Genomic DNA, 24,527 nt, shown 5'->3' on the forward strand with positions numbered 1-24,527 from the left:
TACATATATATTTATGCACAATCGAACGAATGTAATCTAATCGAAAGCAATTTTCCTCTAGGCCGATTAATTTTTCACACTGATCCATCACTTGGATATATCCTACGAGAACAAGGGAGTAAGGGGGAAAAAAAAAGAAAAGGAAAAGGAGATGAGAATTACCGAGAGATTGAGACGAAAAAAATACGAAAGATAATAAATAAATGAATGAATGCATGAATGATAGAATGAATAAATAAATAAATAAATAAATAAATAAATATATAATTCAACTAGGATGTTACTTTTCTTTCTTTTTGTTGATGAATGAAACGAAATTATACGCTAAGTGACATATCTTTTCTCGATAAATCTCGACGGTACAAACACATATTTTTTTTTTCTTTTCTATTATAAATATAAAGAAAAAAGTAAAGGAAGAAAGAAAGAAAGAAAGAAAGAAAGAAAGAAGAAAATAGTAAGTAAGTAAGAAAAGAACGTAGGATGATCGAAAGAAGTAAGTCAGTACAACGGATGTATTCGAAAGTGCCTTGAAGAAGAGATACATGAATCTTTTCTAAGAAATGTAAAAAAATCGAAGAAAAAGAAAGAGAGAGAAAGAAAGAAGGAGAAAGAAAGAAAGAAAGAGGGAGAGAGAGAGAGAGAGAAAAGAAAGGGAGAAAGACAGAAAGAAAGAAAGAGGGAGAGAGAGAGAGAAGAGAGAGGGAGAAAGACAGAAAGAGAGAGAGAGAGAAAGAGAGAGAGAAGAGAGAGGGAGAAAGACAAAAAGTCATGAAGAAAAGAAAAGAAAAGAAACGAAAAGAGACGAACAAAGATGTCGATGCTTTCAACGTTTTTCCTTTAATCGGAATTTCCAACTGATGAAACGAAGGAAGGAAAAGAAAACCGGAAGCGGAAACGGAGCGGAGGAAGAAGGAAATAGTGATACTTAGTTGGTTCCTTTCAAAGGAAACTTTAACGCGTTCGTTCTATGGATGATAAGCTTAAGCATTAAACGGAAAATGAGACTTCATTGCATCAATAATTTCGTAGATGTTTCTTCAGGATAAAACAAAAAAAAAAGAGAGAGAGAGAGAGAAAAAAAAAGAAACAAATTAAAAAGAAAAGGTCGCGCAATAAATGTTTATAAAATTTAAATTCTTTTTTGGGCTCGATCAATTTGATTACGAGATTGGTAGTTTGATAATTGTTTATTTATTTGAAATAAATTTATTTGAAATAAAAGTTATTTTAAAATATATATTTAAAAAATTTTTCTTCTCGTTAACTCATCCGCGATGAATCATAATTTTGTTAGCGATATTTTATTTCACGATGCAATGTTCGACGAAAAATCAATTTTTCGACGATTTCAACGGGATTGAAAGAAAATCTTAAAATTTTCTATATAATGGAGATACATACACTTACAAAAAAGAAAAAAAAAAAAAGAAAAAAAAACAAGAACAAAAACAAATAAATTAATATTCTACATTAATAAAAATAAAATGTAATACAATTTCGAAAACAGTATTTTTTTTCTCTGTTATTTAATTTCCTTTATCATTTCTAATCCAAATCTGACGAAGTCGAGAAAAAAAAAATTGATTTTTACAATTATTTACATTCGTTCAATTCGACCTCATAATTTTATTCAAATTTTAGCCACATATCCATTGATTTTTTCTACAAGTTATATCTACTTATGAAAATACAAAATTTATTCTTCATAGAAAACAATAAAAAATGCGTTAAAAAGGTTTAATCACTTGTTCATTTCCTTTTTATTACTTTCACCGAACCTGGTAGACTTATTTTTAAGTTTACCACCTGTCTACGTTCCCATGTCACCAATCTAATCATAATACTCACGTTACGTATCATAAAGTATCGCATAGAACTATGGCAGGAACTATGGAAGGTCAATAGCGTACATATCCCAATTAATCATTTAATATCAATTATATGATTGCGTACCATTTGATGGACAACTCTTACGTAACAAGTATGGATGCTTTAAAACAGTTGCTTTTAATTTCGATCCCATCTGTCGCTTATCAAAATTTTATATGTATATATATATATATATATATATATATATATATATATATAAATACATACATCCATCCATCCATACATACATACATACATACATACATACATACATACATACATACATACATACATATATATATACATGCAATATATTTCCATTGTCGAAAAGAAATTTATTAAAAGATAAAACGCAAAAAGATCGAAAGTTGTTATTAGCGTTAATAATTTCAATAAGTAAGTCTATGAAAGCGATTCAATGTTCAAACCATCATCGATAACACCGATTGATATTTAATTAATTTCCTATTACCTCGTCATGGTAGCAAATTCGCTCGATGTTGTTCGATCTCGATAAATAAACGAATAAAATTAATTGACAAAGATTTATCAATTGTACTCATCAGTACGCTAGTTTTCAATGAAATGCTTTCATTTTCTAACCAAATAATAAAATCATATTCACGATTTTACTAGTTATTAGTTCTACTGGTTATTAAATTATATCGTCCAATAGGCGTATATTTTTGTCGTTGAAACGATTCGTTGTTTATTCATTCATTCGTTTTAATATCATAGAAGGTAAAAGAAATGGAGAAAGAGAAAATGAAAGACAAAAAGAGAAAGAGATAGAGAGAAAATACAATTCGAACGATCAGTGGGAATATGACGGTTGTTGCATCGTTTCGGTGATACTCAATTTCATCAAGTACGCAATTTTTCTTTCACGAGCGTTAATTTCAATCTTCCATGACAATTTTTCAAACGTCGCCGCTCTCGATACTGCATATTTTCAAAATACGAATTCGCGAAGTGAGCTATTGAAAATAATATCTAAGTATATATATACATATATATATATATATATATATATATATATATATATATTTATGTGTATATATATGTATATTGACGATAATAATTAACGAACACTCATGATAGTTGCTTGTCAATTTTCGATCGGAATCGTTAAAATATATAAATTCTATTTACATGGAAATGAGACACGGTCATCGATTTTAATGAATATCGATGACAAACGAATTCAACGTGTACATTTAATTGAAGAACAAGAAGAAAAAAGAAACAAAAAAAACGATCAAAAAAATGATGCTATATATAACGAATTATAAAAACAAAGGAATGGATAAGAAAAAAATCACTTTGGACTTTCAATGTCTTTCGTTTATCCTTAAAATATCGTCGAAATAATTATATGCACGTTCGTTGAATTTAATGAGAAGCACTCTCATCAGACAAAATATAACCCTTAATATTCTTGAATGAATTCAAAAGTTTTCCGTGTATATCTACACGATGAAACACGAACGTATCTGTTATCGTGCAACGTCGAAAGCGACCTGAACTTTCGCGGGAGATTTTCTATTGACGCTCGTATTTATTAGTCAATCGAGTGTGATGCGCTCTTAATCGACACGTTGACTGCCATGGCAAATATCATTAACAAATTCAATATTCAAAATTTCATTGAAAATAATCGCATAAAATGAAATACAAACAATAAGGAGTAATATAACACACGCATCTATTTAAAAAATTTCATATTTCAGATTTTATTTCATTATAAAAGTAAATTTAAATCAAATTTCATTGAAAATAATAATATGAAGTAGAAAAAAAGTAGGAACGTTTCTATTTTAAAATATCATTTTTCAAATTGCGATTCTATTATGATAGCGAATTCAGTGTTTAAAATTTCATTGAAAATAATCATATAAAGTAAAAAAATAGAAAAATAGAACGTATCTTTCTTAAAATTATACTTTTCAAATTGCCATTCTATTATCATGAAAAATTATAAAACAATATTTTTCAATCAGTATATCACCGATGTGTGAAATCAACACATAAGAAATATATTTTTTTACAAACGATACCAATAAAGTAAATAAAAATAATTATTGAAAAATATTTCAATGAAATATTCAAAAGAAAGACACAGAATTTTTAATCTCAAAGATATTTAAGTGATAACTCTTAAAAAAAGGAAAAAAAAAAAAACTACAAAATACGATTGCTCTCTCACAGCATCTAACGTGTCAAACGTGTCAAACGAAATATGACGCAGGAAGGTACCTGAATGATTGCACCTTCTATGACCCGAATGTGCTTGGCAGTTGAAATGATGTTCCTGCGAATGCGTTTGATGTTGGTGATATCGATAATGTTGTCTGTGTTGTTGTTGTTGTTGTTGTTGTTGTTGTTGTTGTTGTTGTTGACTTATCGGTGCCTTGAGGACGCTAAGGACAAGGTCCTCGTGCGATGGTACAATGCGAGTCAATTGTCGACTCTGCCGAAAAAGAGTTTCCTGTTCGCCACGATTCATCCTGCGGCCAAGTCGACGACTTTGGAGATAAAATCCAGGATACCACTCGCGTCTACCGCGTCCCGGTCCACTCCCTAGCATAACAGCGTGCAGCATCCCGACGATCTCTTCACCTTCATGGCCAATGAGCGTGTTAAATGCTCGTTATTTAATTCTTCGACGACGACAACGACGACGACGATAACGACGTCGATGAATTTCGACGTCGTTTTGATCGATGATAATCGTCGAACGTCGTTCATGGTTCACGAACTTACTGACAATTTATTAAAAAAAAGAAATAAATAAATAAATAAATAAATAAAGAAGAACTTCGACGAGCTTTTTCTAATAAGAAAGACGTTATTTAAAATTTCAGAATTAATAGTTGATATTCATGATAGCAGGATCATAGTACCACTTCTTTTCCATTCTCTCTCTCTCTTTCTCTCTCTCTCTCTCTCTCTCTCTCTCTCTCTCTTTCACTCTTTCACTCTCTCTCTCTCTCGATTTATCTATCTATATTTCTCTTTCAATATATTTTCAACTACGTGAGACTACGTGATCGAAGAAAAAGTTTCAATAATCGAAGGAATTACACTCGAACGAACTTTTCACTCGTTTCGTCACTTGCCACGACGGTCTCTTGCGATCATCCCACGAGCTTTAACCACCACCCTTCCTATCGATAAAGACGCTTCACCCCAAACCGATGATGAAACGAACTTTGAGTCTTCGAGATACCAATAAACCGGCTCATCATGCGTAATGTTCACGATAACTTATTCTTCTCATTTTTCGAAAAATTTCCTATCTCTCTCCCTCTCTCTCTCTCTCTCTCTCTCTCTCTCTTTCTCTTTCTATTTCTCTCTCTTTTTTTCTCGTCTGAAGAGAGAAAGTTGCAAGCAATTCTTTATTTTCACAGAATTTAATCTTTCTTCACTTTCAGATTGCTCTTTTACAATTTTTCTCGAAGATTGCAAAAGGTATTCCTCCGTTCATTGTCATTTTTCTCTATTTCTTTTTCTTCGTTCCTTTCAACACTTTCTCCACTTTATCTGTTCTCTTCTAGACGAGAGTCTCTCTTAATTTGTACGTTTCTCTCACCTAGAAACTCTCTTCAACAGATTATGGCTTCCGATTCTTCGTGTTCGCCAGGACAACCACCACGTTCGCATTCTCGGTGAGTTGTCGTCTTCTTACTCTCGACAAATCACGTGAACACCTTCGAGCGCTAAAAAAACAACGACGACGACAACGACAACAAGGATGGAACGACTCGTCACATTTGAAATTTCGTAGATGACCTACTATCTTTCTTTCTCTTTTTTATTCTCTCTCTCTCTCTCTTTCTTTCTCTCTCTCTCTCTCTCTCTCTCTTTCTTTTTCTTCTTTTTTCATACAAATAGTGATCGTTCGATTTCACAGCACTCGATCGATTATCTTCATTAATTATTTTTTAATAACAGTTATATCTCGTATTTCTATGTACTCAAAACTTCTGGACACGTGAAAAACTTTTTCTTTGAAGAGCGGGGAGAGAAAAGTAGAAGAGAAGGGGGATAAATCGACAGAGAAAAAAACGACAGGAAAATTGTTCGTAGATGCATGTATATGTGCGTCTGTCTGTCTCTCTCTCTCTTTTTTTCTTTCTTTCTTTCTCTCTCTCTCTCTCTATATATATATCTCCCTCTGGATTCGCGCGTGACAGTACACGAAGATGTTAATTGAACGCGTTGAGATTTTAATGCACTTTCGATTAATTGTTTATTCGGGTTAGTTTATTGCTTTACGAAAAAGAAGAATCACAGATAATAACGATGGATAGATAAAGATGGGTAAATAGAGAAAAAGAAACGGAGAGATGGATGGAGAGAGAGAGAGAGAGAGAGAGAGAGAGAGAGAGAGAGAGAAAGGAAGAGGATCAAAATTAAAGTCGAATTCGCGATTGGTCATTTCAATTGAGACTCTTTCGTCTGATCGAATCGGGAAACGATTCGTCGCTATACACCATCTCGTTTCATCTCTGTCTCTTCTTCGTTAAATGCAAAGATTAATCTCTTTCTCTCTCTCTCTCTCTCTCTCTCTATTACACACACATGCACACCCGCACACACACACGCTCATATACACATATATATGTATACATGTGAATGTATACGTATAAAAACATTTATATGCGTTTGTGTCTGTTCATATATTATCCACACTGGTTGTTGGTCAGAAACTTAATGACAACTGTATATATCCTTTGACCTTTCCTCGCACTGCTCAAAGTTCGTTCGGGCAACTACTCACATTATTTCTTCATCTTCTTTTATTTTCACTTTTTGAAAGTAAGACGAGTGAACGAGTTATATCTTTTTTAACGTTAAGCATAGTTTTCATTTCCGTTGAGAGGTTCTTTTGAAAACTTGAGAAGGGCATTCGAAAATATTAGAAGATCAGGTTATATATATATATATATATATATATATATATATATATATATATATATATATATATGTATATATATATATATATATGTATATATATATATGTATATATATATATATATATATATATATATTATTGCTAAAAGACACGGATTAAGCTTTGCTTCTTCCTTTTCCCTCAATTTTCCGATTACGAGGTATGTTCTTTCGAATTATCTTGGTACGTTATACGTCAATGCATATAATACATATGTATATAGATGTATACATGTATTAGAAAGATGTCCTTTTAATATCCAAGACGATAAAATATAATCTTAGATTCTCGAGTATATATATATATATATATATATTCCCGGAAAGATATCATATCTCCAGCCTTCCTTGCGTTCTTACATCTCCATGACGTAGAACGGTCTAATAACCCTTCTTTGTATCACTATAATTTTTATTATTCACAATATTCCCGTTCACTTTATTCGTTCACGGATTGTTCAATTCGATTGTTAATTTCGTAATATATACATATATTGTGTAAAATTCATGAGGTCTTCGATAAAAACGTGAAAGCATATAATTCCCTTCGAATTAAATAATTTCGTGAAATTTTATATCGATTGAGACTCATTTTTATTATTTCTTTCTCTCTTTCTCCCTCCCTCCCTCTCTCTCTCTCTCTCTCTCTCTCTCTCTCTCTCTCGCCCTCTCTCGCTCCTATGTCTCTTTATTTTTCATACTCGATTATTCACAGATCGATTCAATTCTCGCGCGTTAACAACACTCACGATCACGAGGCATGCAGTAATGCTCCCAGGGCGACAGCCCGCAACCAACTGTGGCTCTTTGCCGCCCTCGTAGTTCCGCCACCCTCCGCAGCAATCAGCTCCTTTCCCCTGGCGCTTTGCACGCGCCCGACGGATTACCACCGATGAGAAATGTTTCCTCTTTCTTTCCCCTACTCTTTTCCTTCATCTTTTACTTTTTTCTGTCTCTTTCTCTCTCTATCTCTCTCCTTGCTTTTATACTCGTTTCTCATCCAACCCAAAATCCCTATCAGCTCGTTTATATTCCTTCTCTTATCTTTCTTATAAATATATACGCACGCATATATACGTATGTGTGTGTGTGTGTATGTATATATATATATATATATATATATATATATTAAATATAAGTATATGCATATATATATATTTATATATATATATATATACACGTACACGTATGTGTGTATATATGTATAAACTTTGTTCCTTCTTTTCTGTTTTCTTTTTCTTTGTTTTCGACTATATCAACAAATTGATTAAACGTACATATGTATAAGAAAAATTATGCGGATGGTATATGAAAGATTATACGCTAAAAATTTGAAAATGATAGAACGAAATTTTTCGTAATAGATGGTATAATTTTGTTTGATTGGAAATATTTTTAAAATTAACAATATTTGAAAATTAACGAAAGGAGAGATTGATTAAGTGATTTGGAAGGAATCGTAAGATGAATGTGGAAAGATCCACTTTAATATTCTCTTTTTAATAATGTTAGATTAAATATTTACTTCATTGTGATTAGAATTACATAGATACACGTGATAGCTAATGTCCTTATGGTTTTGTTCACGACTCATACTTTATTATTGAAAATTCTTAGAATCGCAATATTCTCAAAATTTTAGTCGTACATGGAATTCAATACGTAACAATGTAAATGTATTGACGAGTTTTCGTGTTTGTCAAAACAATTTCCATTACAATTAATTTAATATGTCATTATTTTCTTCAAAATAATTAAAATCAAATCTAACGCGTGATAATCCCTTTAATCACCTTCCTTCGTTTATTAAATTTTATACTGAACAACAAAAAGAACTTTTATATTGAACACAAAAAAGAAAAAAAAAAAAAAAGACGATGGGAGGAATCGAGTTTACCTAATATTTAACCTCGAGTTGCAGAAAACGAGAGAAGCGGGATTAATATTTTTATTATTTTGACAGCAAGCAAAAATCTTTTTTCTTTGGTAAAAAAGAAAAAAAAGATAAAGAAAAGAAAAAAAAGAAAGAAAACAGAATGAAAAGCCTATACACATGTGAAAATAATATTCTCCTGGGAGATTAACCTAAGTGCAAACGTGTAATTTCGTGAAAACGTGGGCCGATTATGTTTCACAAAAATCAAGCACATTCTCTCTCTCTCTCTCTCTCTCTCTCTCTCTCTCTCTCTCTCTCTCTCTCTCTCTCTCTCTCTCTCTCTCTCTCACCAAATTGAAATGTCGGAATTTTAGTAATGCCTTTTAACTTCATAGAAAATTTAAGAACTTTTTTCTAGGTAACATGTTAACATTGTATCAAACCAGAAATGTTCTCTATTCATTTTTCAGTGCCACCATTATATTTTCTTCTTGCAATTACATTTCTTTTCGTGTACGGTTATAATTCGTTCCTTCTTTTTTACTTTTCCCTTTTTTAATTTTTCTCCACTATCTTTCTCTATCTTTCTTTCTATCTCTCTTTAATTTTAATCCAAAATCGTTCGTATAAGTTTAAATTTCGATATGAATAAAATCCTGAAATTCTCGTCTGATTGAAGCTCTTTTAGAACATGGAGACAGAAAAAGAAAAAGAAAAAGAAAAAGAAAAACAAAACGGGAGCTATTGCTTTTAAGCATGAAAATCCATTATTCGATTGCACAAAACTAAACGAGATTACCATCGTAAAAAACAGTTTTATATATATATATATAATGTGAATAAAAAATATTAGATGAAAAGAGTAATATTAGAAGTTAAAACATTAGAAGAATAATGAAAAGAGTAAAAAAGAAAAAGAATAAAAGAATAAAAAAAGAAAGAAAGAAAAAAATATAGAGCTCTGAATTTTTTAATAGATATAAAGAGATTAGTATGTATGAGGTAACGATAAAATATATACCATCGTTCTTTCTAACATTCTTTATAAAGACAAGTGGTTATTATACCGCCATTATATTGTAAAAATCAACATTTTAATACGATTTTAAAGTTCTACGAATAAAAATAGCTCGCTCTAGGAATGATTGATTTTTATGACATTTAAAGAATATAGATTGTACAGGTCAGTTTAAAAAATCTAACTACTACTTACGTACATCCAAATATAAGTTTATAAAATTATAATTTAATAGCACTCGATCAAAGATCCTTTGAAGAAAAATTATTTTATACTTTTTATCATCGCAACAAAGAAATGCTTATTTTTCTATTATTAATATAATACCCCGAACTTTCCGATTATGTAACTATACTTTAAAATTCAAAGGCTTTTTGTTCGATAAAAGCGAATAACTTTTATTTTATAAAATAAAAGTTATTCGTTTTTAAATAACACTCGTATACTACTTTTTTTTTTTCACGCTGTATCTTTACATCTATTTTATAGCCAATCGTACAGAGATTTTCTCATTAAATTTTATCCCTTGAGAGTATTTCCAGAAGAAAAAAAAAGGAAAGAGAGAAAGAGAGAGAGAGAGAGAGAGAGAGAGAAAGAAAGAGAGAAAGAAAGAATAATAACATTCTACTTTCACCGTCGCTTGCTAAGAAAACTAAATTTCTTTTTTTCTTTTTCCTTCTTTTTTTTTTTATTACACTTTACCTAAACTTTCGTAAGTTGATAGATGTAAGTACTTGTTAGAAAGAACAAGAAGAAAATGGAGTAATTTATGAACTCCAGACAATTATTTCGATAGAAATTTTTATATTTGTTCCGGGCACAGGAAAATCAATTTTTAACTTTTTCAAACCTCCATAAATTCGATGAAAAATAAAATGTGAAATGATTTCGTAGACTTTCAATAGTAGAAGAAAATGCGTCTCGAGGATTCTTGTTCTTGGATAAGATATCAATTTTTATGGAATTATTTTTATGGAATATATTTTCTTACGGAGATTTTTTTCAAGTAAATAGAAAAAAATACATTGCCAAATTTAATATTCAAAATACATAGCAATCCATAAACAAATAGTATGAATAACAACGATAGAAATTGGATAAAATTTGATTTAAAAATAAATAAATAAAAAGAAAAAAAAAAAAAAGAAAAAAGAAAAAAAAACAAGAAAAAATAGTAAAAAAAAAAAAAAAAAGAATATTTGAAATTATCGTGTACCCTAATTTTTACTTTTACAAAATTTGATAATTCACCAAAAAAATTAAAATAATTATACAAACATAGTAAACATAAATACTTGCAGAATTTTAATATTGATAATTATTATACAAATGATTATAGAACTTGTCGACTCGATCGATTCTCTATAATGATCGGTTCGATATTCTAGAAGACCTATTTTTGTATATACTCAATGAAATTGAATTTCCCCAACAGGAAATACGAAAGATCCTTAAATTCTTTTTTTACGATCGACATCGCGATAAAATATCGTACGACATTTATAGTACTGAAAAAAGATAATAAACATTACTTTAGAAATAATTCAATGAAAAAGACAATCGAAGATGTGTGCTCTTTACTTTCATTCCATTTTATATCATCCCACTTTATATTATTCTTTTACGATCCCTCCGTAGGATACACACACACACACACACACACACACGTATAGGATGCTCCAAAAATTGAAATATCTTGTGAAGGAATGAACTTACCAGAAAAAAATTTTGTTTACAAATTTGTTCAATACAAAGAGATACATCATATGGTGTTAATTTTTCTTCTTTTGCAAATCGAATGATGAAGAAAATTTCAAAGACAAATTCATTTTTTTTTTAAATCGAACTATATATACATATTTTTTCTTTTTCTCTTCATAATTCAATGGCATTTGTTGAAAGGAATTCAACGACTTATTATTAATTATTATTATGAAATCACTTATTATTATAAAATATTATAAATTATATTTGTGAATTCCTAAATAGCATAACTCTGTATCGTTGCCGACTCTGTTAAGTTACATGCTCTAAACAAAAGTTGAACTTTATATTTCCCATTTATGCTTTTCAAATTATCGATCTAAGTAAATGAAGTTTATTTCGTTAGGAATTTGGTCTTTGTTGCTATAATATGGAATCTAACAATCCAGAAATCAACGATTCATACTTCTTAGGAACTCACAAATTTATAATATAATTTATAACATTTTATAATAATAATTGATCTCACATAGCGCATCGTTGAATTCGGATTCATAAAAAGGAAAATATATAATTCCATTTAAAAAGACGAAAAATAGCGAATGAATTTGATTTTGAAAATTTTCCCATCACCTGATGTGCTAAAAAAGAATATAATTGACATCATACGATGCATTCCCTTCATACCAGATAAATTTCTAAAGAAATTTTTTCGAAAAAGATTAGGTAGATTCAATCCTCACAAGATATTCCAATTTTTCTAGATAAATGTAACTCTGTATATATATATATATATATGTGTGTGTGTGTGTGTGTATATATATTCTTTTGAACCCTTGTTTAAATTTACGAAGATAGCTCGAAGCATCCGGTAAATTTCATGAATAGCCCATACGTATATTTCCATATTCTCATTAATCTTTCTTCATTACTTCGACGATATAATGTGAATGGGATAAAAAAGGAATGAAGGAGGGAGAAGAGGCAAAAGGAAGAGAAAGTAAAAAAATAGATTCCATTAAAATCGTTGAACATTTCTAACTCATACCTTCGTATTAATAATTCTTTCTTGTTAAAAAATTGTACATTAATATTTGTTATTGAATGTATGTATAGATAAGGAAAAGAAAAAAAAAAAAAATAAGAAAAGGAAAGAAAAGCAAAGAAAAAAAAAAAATAAGAGCGAACGATTAACGTTTCCATTGTTAATGTACAAGTATAAAGTGTATAGAAATTCTTTCCTTTAGTTTATTGCTGGAAAAATCAGCCAACCAAAGATTTCTCAAAGATTCATGGGCCCAGCTCGATGGATCTTGGTTGGTTTGGCAGAAAAAAAGAAAGAAAAAGAAGAGAAAAAAAGAAAGAAAAAGAAGAGAAAAAAAAAGAAAGAAAAAGAAGAGAAAAAAAAAAGAAAGAAAAAGAAAGAAAAAGAAGAGAAAAAAAGAAAGAAAAAGAAGAGAAAGAAAGAAAGAAAGAAAGAAAGAAAGAAAGAAAAAGTAGCAATTATGCTCTTTCATCTTTTATTCGTGTTTCCTTAAGGATTTTCACGATGAATAAAAATCGTCTCTGGTGAAATGATCCTTTGTTTTACGCGAAGGAATGACTGAAGAAAGAGAGAGAGAGAGAGAGAGAGAGAGAGAGAAAGAGAGAGAGAGAGAGAGAGAGAGAGAGAGAGAGATGAAAGTGTCATTTCTTTTTTCTTTTTTTTTCAAGTCTTTCTTTCTTTTCTTCTTCTTCCTAGAGAGATACATAGGTATATACACTTGACCTTTCGTTACTAACACGTCAATGTGTTTAATGTCATCCGTCAACAATTTTATTATCAACCAATGTCATCCAAATATTTATTTCCACAGAAAGAAAGACTTAACCGTTTTTATAAAGACATGTGCTAATTTTCAAATTACACTCATACACATATTATATTTTTTTTTTTAATTTTCATTTCATTTTTTTCATCGAGAAATTAAAATAGTTCATATCATTATATCCGAATTAATAATTCAATTCATTAACTTTAGTCAAGTATAAACTATATTTACTGTAAAATCTATAATTATAATATATTATAAATATGTACTACCATATACCTATATTATACTACTACTATATTAGTATATATATATATATATATATTGTACTTTAATATAATTAAAAATACTTAATAAAGTATTTATAATTATAATATAGTATAAATAAATATTACCATGTAGTATAATATAATACTACTATATACAATATATTAAAGAATAAATTTCACATCATACTAATTTTTGTCAAACATACGATGATTCTATTATAATTCACTTCTTCTATTTGAATTATAATTCATTTCTTTTTTCTTTTTTATTTCTTTTTTTTATATATTATATAAAAAATTATATATATTAACTATATATATATATATATATATATATATATATATATATATATATATATATATTGTACTTTAATATAATTAAAAATACTTAATAAAGTATTTATAATTATAATATAGTATAAATAAATATTACCATGTAATATAATATAATACTACTATATACAATATATTAAAGAATAAATTTCACATCATATTAATTTTTGTCAAACATACGATGATTGCATTATAATTCATTTCTTCTATTTGAATTATAATTCATTTCTGTTTTCTTTTTTATCTCTTTTTTTTTCCTTTTTTTTTCCTTTTTTCTTTTTACATTTCGAATTTCAAATAAATACGTCCGTGGTCACAACTATAATACTTCAACCTACAATAACGGTCTCCATTTTGATAGTAAGAAATCGTTCGTTCTCTATCGTTATGTGTCGTTAACAAATTGATGGTTAAATAACACCGAGGGAAAAAGGTTCTTTTCTCTTTCTCTCTTTCTCTCTCTCTCTCTCTCTCTCTCTCTCTCTCTCTCTCTCTCTCTCTCTCTCTCTCTCTCTCCTTGCCTCATTCTTTCCCCGTCTATTCTTTTTTACACGTCGATCGAGAATGGCCAAGAAAAAATGGAGAATAATCGTAATGGTCCTCCTTAATGCGAACCTTCTGAACAACCTTTGTTATATTTGCACCAGAGAAGTCTTTTCACTGGGATAATAAATAATGTTTTTGTCCATCTATCTATCTTCTTTTTCTTTTCTTTCTTTCTTTCTTTCTTTTCTTTTCTTTTTTATCTACGAATCTTTGAGACAATTTCATTTCAAAGAATTTCATTGTATATAATTTTATTCATACATACGCTATAACATATTTACGCTAATATTCGTTCATAGATACGCACACATACACACATTCTTATGTTGTACTAAAAGAATTTTTTCGATAAAATGAAGATGAGAGAGAGAGAGAGAGAGAGAGAGAAAGAGATTCTTAAAATTGGTATAATAAATAACGTTTTCATCCATCTGTCTATTTTTCTTCTTCTTCTTCTTAAAATAATTTTTGAAATTTTTCAATGAAATCGATATTACGATTACACATTCATAAACCATTTGTATATACATGCGCATACGCGTGCACACACATGCACTATATGCATCTTCTTACGTTCATATGAGCGTTTATTACGAATATCTTATTTACGATAAGATAATTCGATCGGACATCAACATAGAGAAGCATTTAATTTTATAGGATATATCACCTCGGAGGAAACTAATACGCTTCAAATATCGAATATTTACTAAACATAATATTAAAAGATAATGATAGAATTACAAAAGAAATAGAAAAAAAGGAAAAAAGAAAAGAAAGGAAAGGAAAGGAAAAGAAAAGAAAGGAGAAGAAAAAACATTTATTCGAACGTACTCGTCGATTAAAGTGATTGAAACTCGAATTTGGTGGAAAACGAGAGATCTGATTGACGATTAAATTAAATCCGTGATCCTGACAGACATCGGTAAAAGAAAAGTTCGAGTTGTTCTTAGAAGAGAAATATCAGTATATATCTTTGTGAGAATAGAAACGTCGGACTACGAGAGAAAAAGAGAAGGAAAGAATAAAAGACAGAAAAAGAGAGAATAAGAAAGAGAGAAAGAGAGAAAATGCGTGGGTAGAACAGGTAACCGTGATAAAAGCAATCGTTTAAAATAATCCACGTTTCCTTGTTAAGTGTTATGATTATATTATATCTCATGATATAAGAAATAGTTCAGTTAACTAGTTTAGTAATATATCTGATTTGAATCGAAGTCGTGCTATTTACTGCATCCTGAATATAATATACGTTCATGTTTGTCGTTCGACATAAATTATAAATGAAGTGTTTTATATATAACGGATGCTTTTTCGTTTCTTTTTTTTTTTTTTTTTTTTTTTTTTTTTTTTTTATTATTATTATTAATAAAATTTGTAAATAATATTGATATCCAAGAAATATGACATAACAATACCTATTCAACTCTAATCTATAAATGCAACAACACGAATCCGAATATCTTTCTTATCGTTTTTTTATTCTTGCTGTTTTTCCAGAAAAAAAAACAAAAAACAAAACAAAACAAAGAAAAAGAAAAAAAGAAAAAAAGGATAAGACTTTCATGTAATAAATTCTTATCAAGCCATTGACAACTTATTTTCTCGATGGAAACGTTAATAAAATAGCGACAAGCGTTTCGTAAGGTTTCTATCAACCAATAAAAGGGATATCAATTGTATTTTCGAAGGAAAAACTTTCTTATTGGTTAGAATATTGTTTTTTCTTTAAAGAAGAATACCATAAGGGGTATATATTAATTAAGATTATGTTACTCTGTACTACTAACAATTTTTCCCGAGAATCTCTTCACGAAAAATTTTGAGATTTACAAGAAAATCTTGATTCACAATTTTCGATAATATTTGTTCTTCGTATTTTACGATTCTTGAGAAAAATTATTAAAAAATTCTGATTAATTTTATTAAAAATTTTGATTAATTTTATGTAAATATATAAATATAATATTTATATAAATTTCAATAATTCTGCGTACTTTTATTTTTATTTTTTTTCTATTTCAAAGTTCCTTAAGGGATTAATAAAAAATTGGGTTATCTTGTAGCAATTTTTCTTTTTTTAAATATAGTAATAATTGAAATTAGGATTAAATAATGTAGTTTTAGATTTGAATCAGTCATTCTGAATTTAAATTTGATAGTGATTACTTCTTATACAACAATTATTCTGTAATTTATATTTTAATAAATACTATTTTTTAAAGCGCCTTATTTATTTTCTCTCTCCCTATCTCCTCTCTCTCTCTCCTTCTCTCCCTCTCTCTCTCTCTCTCTTCTCTCTTCTCTCTTTCTCTCTAAACCCTTCGATTCATTCTTGAGCTTAAATTTCTGCATAAGGTTATCCTTTGTAGACATTACATAATCCTTTCGTAGTTCCTTTTCATAAGCACACACTTCTTGATACGAGAAGCCTCTTTATTTCCCATTCAATGAAAGACCTCGTGGTCCCTGACTCTTGATAGCTCTTGAAGAAGCTTCTACATCAAGATATTCACTTACCTACACTCTGCTTTACTTTACTCGAAGTAATCCTCAAACCTTCGAAGTCCATGTTCGACACCTTTGTTATACGATCAGACAATTTCATGAATTTCATGAGACAGAAAGTTAAAGAAAGAGAGAAAAAGAGAAAGAGAAAGAAAGGAAGTATTAAAAAGAGAAGTATTAAAGACTCCGATTTCTTAATGATATTTCATACTTGAATTACAAACCAAAACGAGATAAAATAAGAAAAACCTAAACTTTTTCTTGTCGAATATAAAAGCCATTCAGAAACCACCTTGAGAAGAGTGATTTGCACTCGAAATTACTCATTATCTTAATAATCATTTCGTCGTGATAATAACGCTTTGTTCCGTTCGTTATAAATGAATATGAAAAAAGAAATACAAAGAAAAAGTAAACGAAAAAGAGAAAATATTTCTCTTTAAATCGTGAAAAATTTTACGATTTACTTTATTATTATATTTATTAGATCGAATCATAAATACGATTCTGTTTAATTTTAATAAATCTCTTACTTTATCGGTGAATCGATCGCGTAAAAATAAAATGTTTCCATATAGAAAAGAAAAAAAGAAACATATAATATGAAAAAAAAAAAAAAAAAAAAAAAAACGAGAGTAATCGCTGATAAGAAAATAAAAAAAGGGAACTTTCTAACTACAAAGAAACCTCGAAAATGTTCCAAGAGCTTTTATATGTTAAGAAAATCATACGTATTTCATGGGATACGTTTTTGTACGCTCTAGACCGAAACTGCAAGCAATTTTTGTCAGGATCATGTAACCGCGTACGCAAACGGTGCAAGAAGTTCCTTGTGAAATGCTAAATACCTCCGACGTTCCGCGTGTCTATTTATAGAGACGACCCGATCGATAGTCGCTCAGTATAGAAAGGTATGAGTGAGAAAGAAAGATAGAGAGAAACGAGAACGAGAACGAGAAAGAGAAAGAGAGAAATAGGAGAGAAAGAGAGAGAGAGAAATATATATATATATATATATATATATATATATAGAGAGAGAGAGAGAGAGAGAGAGAGAGAACGTGCCCCAGAACTCTTATGCATCGCTGCCCGCACCAATTTCATCCTGCCATTTCAACTTTAGCAGCAGACTCGACTCGACTCGATTCGATTCTCAAGGACTTGACTCTGAAACTCTTATCCATTCACCAAACTCTTCCTTCTTTCTTTTTCCGACACGTCCACAAGTCGTCTTTCATCTAATACCACGTAGTTACAACGTATCGGAATACAGATTGTTCATTCGTGTATGTATATGTATATACATAGATACCACTAAAAATATATCGATACTACCAGCACCCAATATGATACTGAATCGGCATATTTGAAAAACGGACCCGATGAATTTGAACCGTGAGAAAAATCCTATCGGCGTTCTCAATTCAGGACTTCCACTGTCGGGAATGTCTCTCTCTTTCTCTCTCTCTCTCTCTCTCTCTCTCTCTCTCTCTCTCTCTCTTTCTCTTTCTCTCTCTCTCTCTCTCTTTGTTTCTTTCTTTCTCTCTATTTCTTCGAGACATGTACCGAAAAATCTATGAGTACGAAATAACAAAACTCAACAACGATAAGACAAAATAAAAAGGAAAAGATTCTCTTCTCGCGACCGTCGGCATATAACCGGAGTTGTACTACTTTTTTTTTTACACAATCACGGAATCGTTCACTACATTTTAAAGTCATTTATGGAATTGTTAGATCGTATTTTATGATTTATATATATAATTATAAATATATATATATTATATATATATATAAAAAATCACATGTTTTCTATATTAGTCGAATTATTTTCACGTTTATTATCTATACAGAGAAGTTATTTAAACAAATATTTACTACAAATGGATATATAATCGAAATGAGACATTGCTTTTACATTGTAATTAACTTCTATCGGTTGAGATAATACTTTTCCATTATTAAATATACATACCTATACCTACATATATACATACATACATAAGCCATATATATATATATATATATATATATATATATAAACACACACACATATATATATATTAAAACAAATATTTTTAAATATATTTATACATATAGATATATTAAATTATTAAATATATATGTATTGATGATGATGCAATATAGAATTTTTTTTTTAAATCACGATTAATCAATATCGAATGTTATCCACACGATCTCATACACAAACACACACATACACATATATATATACGCTCGTTTCATAAAATATCCTTCATCTATTTATTTATTTTAAATAGGCTAATTTTAAGAGTTTCATAGACGTATATTTACCTTACCCAAGCTTTGATAAACTATTATATGGACCGGAAAGTAATGTTGTTTCTGCGCATGTCGATATTTGATTGTGATTAAAAATAAAAACTTGTTAAATATTTATTCGTTTGAATTTAATTTAAGAAAGCGACATTACTTTCCGGTCCCCCTAATAATAATGGAGACACTGTTTTTTTTTTTTTTTCTTTATCCAACTTCGACGAATAAAAGTCGGCATTATTTAAATTTCACGAAGAAAAGACGGGACGATTTAACATTGCACCCACTATTATGCGAGAATAAAAATGTGTTGTGACTAAAATGAACGGCCAGTAAGTCTGGAGTAAAAACGGAGATTTCGTTAAATATTTTATATTTTTCCCGAGGCACATAACAGCACATGTACACGTAAGTATATACACGTAGGTATGTACACGTAAATCGCGAAAGTTGAATACCATAAAGAGAGAGAGAGAGAGAGAGAGAGAGAGAGAGAGAGAGAGAGAGAGAGGGTGGAGGAGATTAAGCAATTTTCTTTTCTTAAATTGAAAATTGAGCATAGGAAAAAAAAAGAAGAAAATGAAGGAAAAAGAAAAAAAAGAAAAGAAAGAAAGTTAATTAATATGATTTTCTTTGACGTCAATGCATGATGATGTTAAAATGAAAATTTGATAATTACGCTGTCAAATGAAAAGTTAAGATTAAAATTATATCTTTCAAATAGAAATAGTATTTACGTTCCCAAATTCAATTATTAATGATTTCATTACTAAATTCTTTAAAAAAACTCTCATTGACCTTTTCAAGCATATTCTATAGAAATATATTCAGTATTTTATATTTTTTTTTTTTTTTTTTTTTTTTTTTTTTAGAGAGAAGTAACATTATGCAATTGAATCTTTCGTATGTATATATTGTGTGTATGTGTGTGAAGTAAAATAAAGAAATTTCAATAAAAAATCATATACAATTGAATTATTATCATCGAAATAGTTTGTAATCTGTTATCAAGAAAAAATAAAACTCAAAGCGTGTAAAAGGAGTCGAGAAGAAAAACTATAAAAAAGAAAAAAAAACAGAAAGAGGAGAAAGAGAGAGAGAGAGAGAAAGAGAGAGAGAGAGAGAGAGAGAGAGAGAGAGAGAGAGAGAGAGAGAGAGAGAGAGAGAATAAAAAAGAAATTACGTGCAACATCTATTAGTGAACAATAATAAGCTTTATAAACCGATTTTACGTACATACGCTGTATCTGCGATAAAATCAAACACAATCTCCCGATGTAAATACAGAAAATCGCGTTCTCTCAAAATTGATTTCCCAATTCGCGTACACGCACGTACTAGGCGTATGCGTAGTAGTATTATTGCTAGCTTGAAAATTCGCCCAAATTCGTCCAATTTCAATAATCGCGAGAACGAAAGCCGATCAAATTTCTAACTCATGAAAATACGATTGATAATGGATACGTAAGTACATTTTTGTAGACATAGAACGTTTTATTGAAAAAAAAGAAAAAAAAAAAAAAAGAAAAACAAAGAAAAAAAAAGAAAAAGAAAAAAGAAAAAAAAAGTTAATTACGATACAAAAAATATCCGATCCTATATGGTTCTTCAATTTGTAGAATATCGAAAGTAATCGATTGGATAAAAGGACTCTTTATTAAGACCATGTCAATAACGATACTGGTTACCATCGATATTGTCTGTTGTGTTACCACCACTACCACTCACAATAGACATAACGTTCTTAAAGGTTCTTTACATGTTACAGGAGTAATGCAAGAGAATACGAATGAATACCTCCAGTCTCTTTCACGTTTGCTCGATGATGTACACTTGGCTTATGCGGATAAGTGTATAAAACGAAAAGATAGAAAAAGAGAGAGAAAGAGAGAAAAAGAGAAAGAGAGAGAGAGAGAGAGAGAGAGAGAGAGAAAGAGAGAGGAAGGGAGAGTCTCAAGAGAGAAAACAAAGCGATTCATGGCAAGTAGAATATAAATACGTGTAAGTAAAAGTGAGTATATATAAGTACGTATATACATGAGAGTGCGAAAAAGAGAGAGAAAGAGAGAAATTGAGCGAATATGCACATTACACACGTTTATTTCTCTCTTGAGACTCTCCCTCGTTCCTTCTCTCTTCGTTTTATTCTTTCCTTTCTCTCTCTTTTCAATAGGCATCTTAGAAAATATCCGATAAGAAAAATTTAACACCCCGAGCTTTGTGTTATGTTTGGGAATATTAAACCCAAAACTAAGCGAAATATGTGAAGGTTTGAAGTAAAATTTAATCGATGTTGATTGTGCCCATTTTCAAGCCCAATTTTACGCTCGACGCCAAAATGTTCTCTCTTCGTTCCGATGAAATGATGTTATTTTTCTTCTTTTTTTCTTTTGGGCTTTCATTTCACTCCCTCTTTCTCTCCTTTCTCTTTTTCTTTCTCTCTTTTTTTCTCCTCGTCTCAGTCTCTCTTTTATTTTCTTAAAAGTATCTTCAATTAAAACGTTCGAAGAACAAACGAACGAGTTACAAGTTGCTCGAACAATCGTAGAGGGCAAATGCACCGTAAAAGTTTGTATCTTTTGTCTTTTCTATCGAGGAAAAAAGATATAAACGGGAGAAACGAGAAATCAAACGTAAAATGCCATTACTTGAAACATCAGAAACTAGTATAACTGTGTAAACTTTATATCTTCTATCGTTAATAACTCGCACAAGCGATTGATAAGACATTAAATGATAGGAATAAAATAAAAAATAAATAAAATAAAATAAAATAAAATAAAATAAAATAAAATAAAATAAAATAAAATAGAAATAAAATAAAATTTAAAAATAAAGAGAGAGAGAAAAAGAGAGAGAGAGAGAGAAAACGAAAGTTCATTTTCAAGATTTAACTTTAACTTTCTTTTTCTCTTTAGATAAAGAAAAAAAAGGAAGAAAATATGAGTTTCTCTACAGTTAACTCTAATTATACATACAGCTTTGAATTATTTCTCTAATGCATTCGTAGAAATACATAGTAAATAAGATAGAAACCTGTTTCTTTTTTCATTTTTTTTCTCTCTTTAGTAACAATTAAGTTATTTTCTCTCTCTCTCTCTCTCTCTCTCTATTTTTTTTCTTTCTCGCGTTAACGGAAATCTCGGGGATCTTTTTAAGGCTACAACTCTTTTCAAATATGCGCACCGACGCGCATCTGTCCGAATAACGCGCGTAAATTATGAAAAGAGCTCAGGATTAAATATACACGGTTGAGTCTAAAGCATGGAACTTCGTAACTCCTAAATCGGGAGGTTGGTTCTTCAATTTTTATTTTTATTCTTATTTATATTTTTTTCCCCTTTTCTTTCATTTCCTTTCTTCATTTCATATCTCTCTTCTAATTTTTTTAACGATGATCGACAATCGATAAAACATTGTTATAAACGATTAATTATAACACGGTAATAACATTTTTAAAAATTTATTAATCTATTCATGATTTATTAGTCGAGGTAAAAACATTCGGCGACGAACATAAGTAATTAAGATTCGATTTTGATTGATCGAAATACAATATGTCGCAAAATGTATAAATAAATTTGAATATTAATACCACAATGTTAATACATTAAAGTATTCAAAATTTAACGTGAACTTCTTTATAATTATATATTATATAATTGTATTATAATTTTGATCATTTTCTTATGTGTAGATAAATATAGATACAATTTTATTATATAAAAAAAAAAAAAAAAAAAAAAAAAAAAAAAAAAATGTTTCACAATTTAAATATTTAAATATTCGTTCAATTATCTTCAAACTTTACTCGAAATACCTTCGAAAATATTTAAACATTATTTTATCAATATTTTTCTTTTTATAATAAATATTCAATAATTTAAGTATTTATCATTTCATTTTTTTCGAATTTCATCCGAGCGAATTATCCTTACCAATTCTTAGATATTATTTCATCAAAATTTTTTTTTTTAAATAAATATTTCATAATTTAAATATTTATCGTTTAATTCTTTTCAAAATTTACTTGAAATACCTTTTAAAATCTTCAAATATTATTTCATCAATATTTTTTGGAGAATAAACGTACCATATTTCAAATATTTATTATTTATTATTTAATTTACTTCGAATTCTATTCGCGTGAAATATCTTCGTAAATCTCTAAACATCATTTCATAAATATTTTTTTGTTTTTTTGTAATAAATATTCCATAATTTCTATATTTTATCGTTTAATTTTCTTCGAACTTAATTCGAAATATTATTGCAAATTTTCAAATGTTATATCCGATTAATATATTTTTTTAGAGTAAATGTTTCATAATTTAGAATATTTATCGTTCGATCTTTCACAAATTTAATTCACACAACGTATCTTTAAAGATCTTTAAATATCGATAAAAAGTTTTAAAACTTCGTAGATATTATTTCCTCGTTATCATTATTCCGTTTACATTTGTTAAAACCAATTCAAATGATAATTTTACAAAAAGAAACCGATCGTCGATGTTTTAACAAACATAAACGAACTTCCGAGATAAATCTAAAGATTTGATTCTGCGACATGATTCTGCAGTTGTAGAACGGAATAGGGTGTACAGAGAGCCCATTAGCAACCCGTTTGTATACTCGAGCCGCACTTGAGCATACTCTTTGCTAGCTGCACCTCATGGCACTTCATCTTCTACTACGTAAGAAGCTGACCTCGCCCGAATCCCAAACGCGGTTCTATTGTTTTGAAAGTGCGGTTCATCCTCGTCGTAAGGAAAAAAAAATTCTATACACAAAGGTGACTCCCGTTGATCTCGTTCCTCTTCAATATGCATTTGTAATGATCATTTCATGAGATAAGAAACAAAAAAAGGAAGAAAAGAAAAAGAAAAAGAAAGAATGACAAAGAAGAAATGTAAAAAGAAATAAAAAAAAAAAAAGAGAAAACAAAAAATAATAATTAAGCGAATACCATCGGAATATTATCAAGAAAAGTCCAAATAAAGAAAAGAAAAAGAAGAATTAATTAATTAGTTATGCTTACGTCGTTGAATCTCTATCGACTCTTTCTATTTCTTTTCAATTTCTTAAAGATAACCCTTATCTATATTTTTAATACTAGTTAGTCCGAATGTATCAACTGAATATTATAAAAAAAAATTGTATCTTTTTTTTCCACGACAAATTTTCCACGTCGGTTTTTAATAAATTTCGGTGCATCGAGAAAGATATTGTATCGAACGTATTTTTCGAGTACGTAAGGAAATTTCTTGATTAATATTGAAAGCGAATTTGTTATCGTAGAAATACATCGAAGGATCAATATGCGTTTGTGTGTG

General features: G+C 29.3%; 1 protein-coding gene across 17 annotated transcripts in view; it reads right to left on the bottom strand.

Annotated features, from left to right (window-relative positions):
- Positions 1–24,527, bottom strand: part of LOC124947663 (potassium voltage-gated channel subfamily KQT member 1) — an 80,277-nt gene that overhangs the window by 46,301 nt on the left and 9,449 nt on the right. For 8 of the 17 annotated variants that reach the window (XM_047490141.1, XM_047490138.1, XM_047490140.1 and 5 more), the window contains exons 1-2: positions 7,189–7,571; positions 4,129–6,770 (exon numbers count right to left, since the gene is read on the bottom strand). In XM_047490141.1, the coding sequence (XP_047346097.1) occupies positions 4,129–4,474 (346 nt within the window). In that variant the 5' untranslated portion in view covers positions 4,475–6,770; positions 7,189–7,571. The other 9 variants (XM_047490133.1, XM_047490128.1, XM_047490132.1 and 6 more) reach the window with 9 other exon arrangements.

This window comes from Vespa velutina, chromosome 3 (genome assembly GCF_912470025.1).
Source record: "Vespa velutina chromosome 3, iVesVel2.1, whole genome shotgun sequence".
NCBI classification, from domain to species: Eukaryota; Metazoa; Arthropoda; class Insecta; order Hymenoptera; family Vespidae; genus Vespa; species Vespa velutina.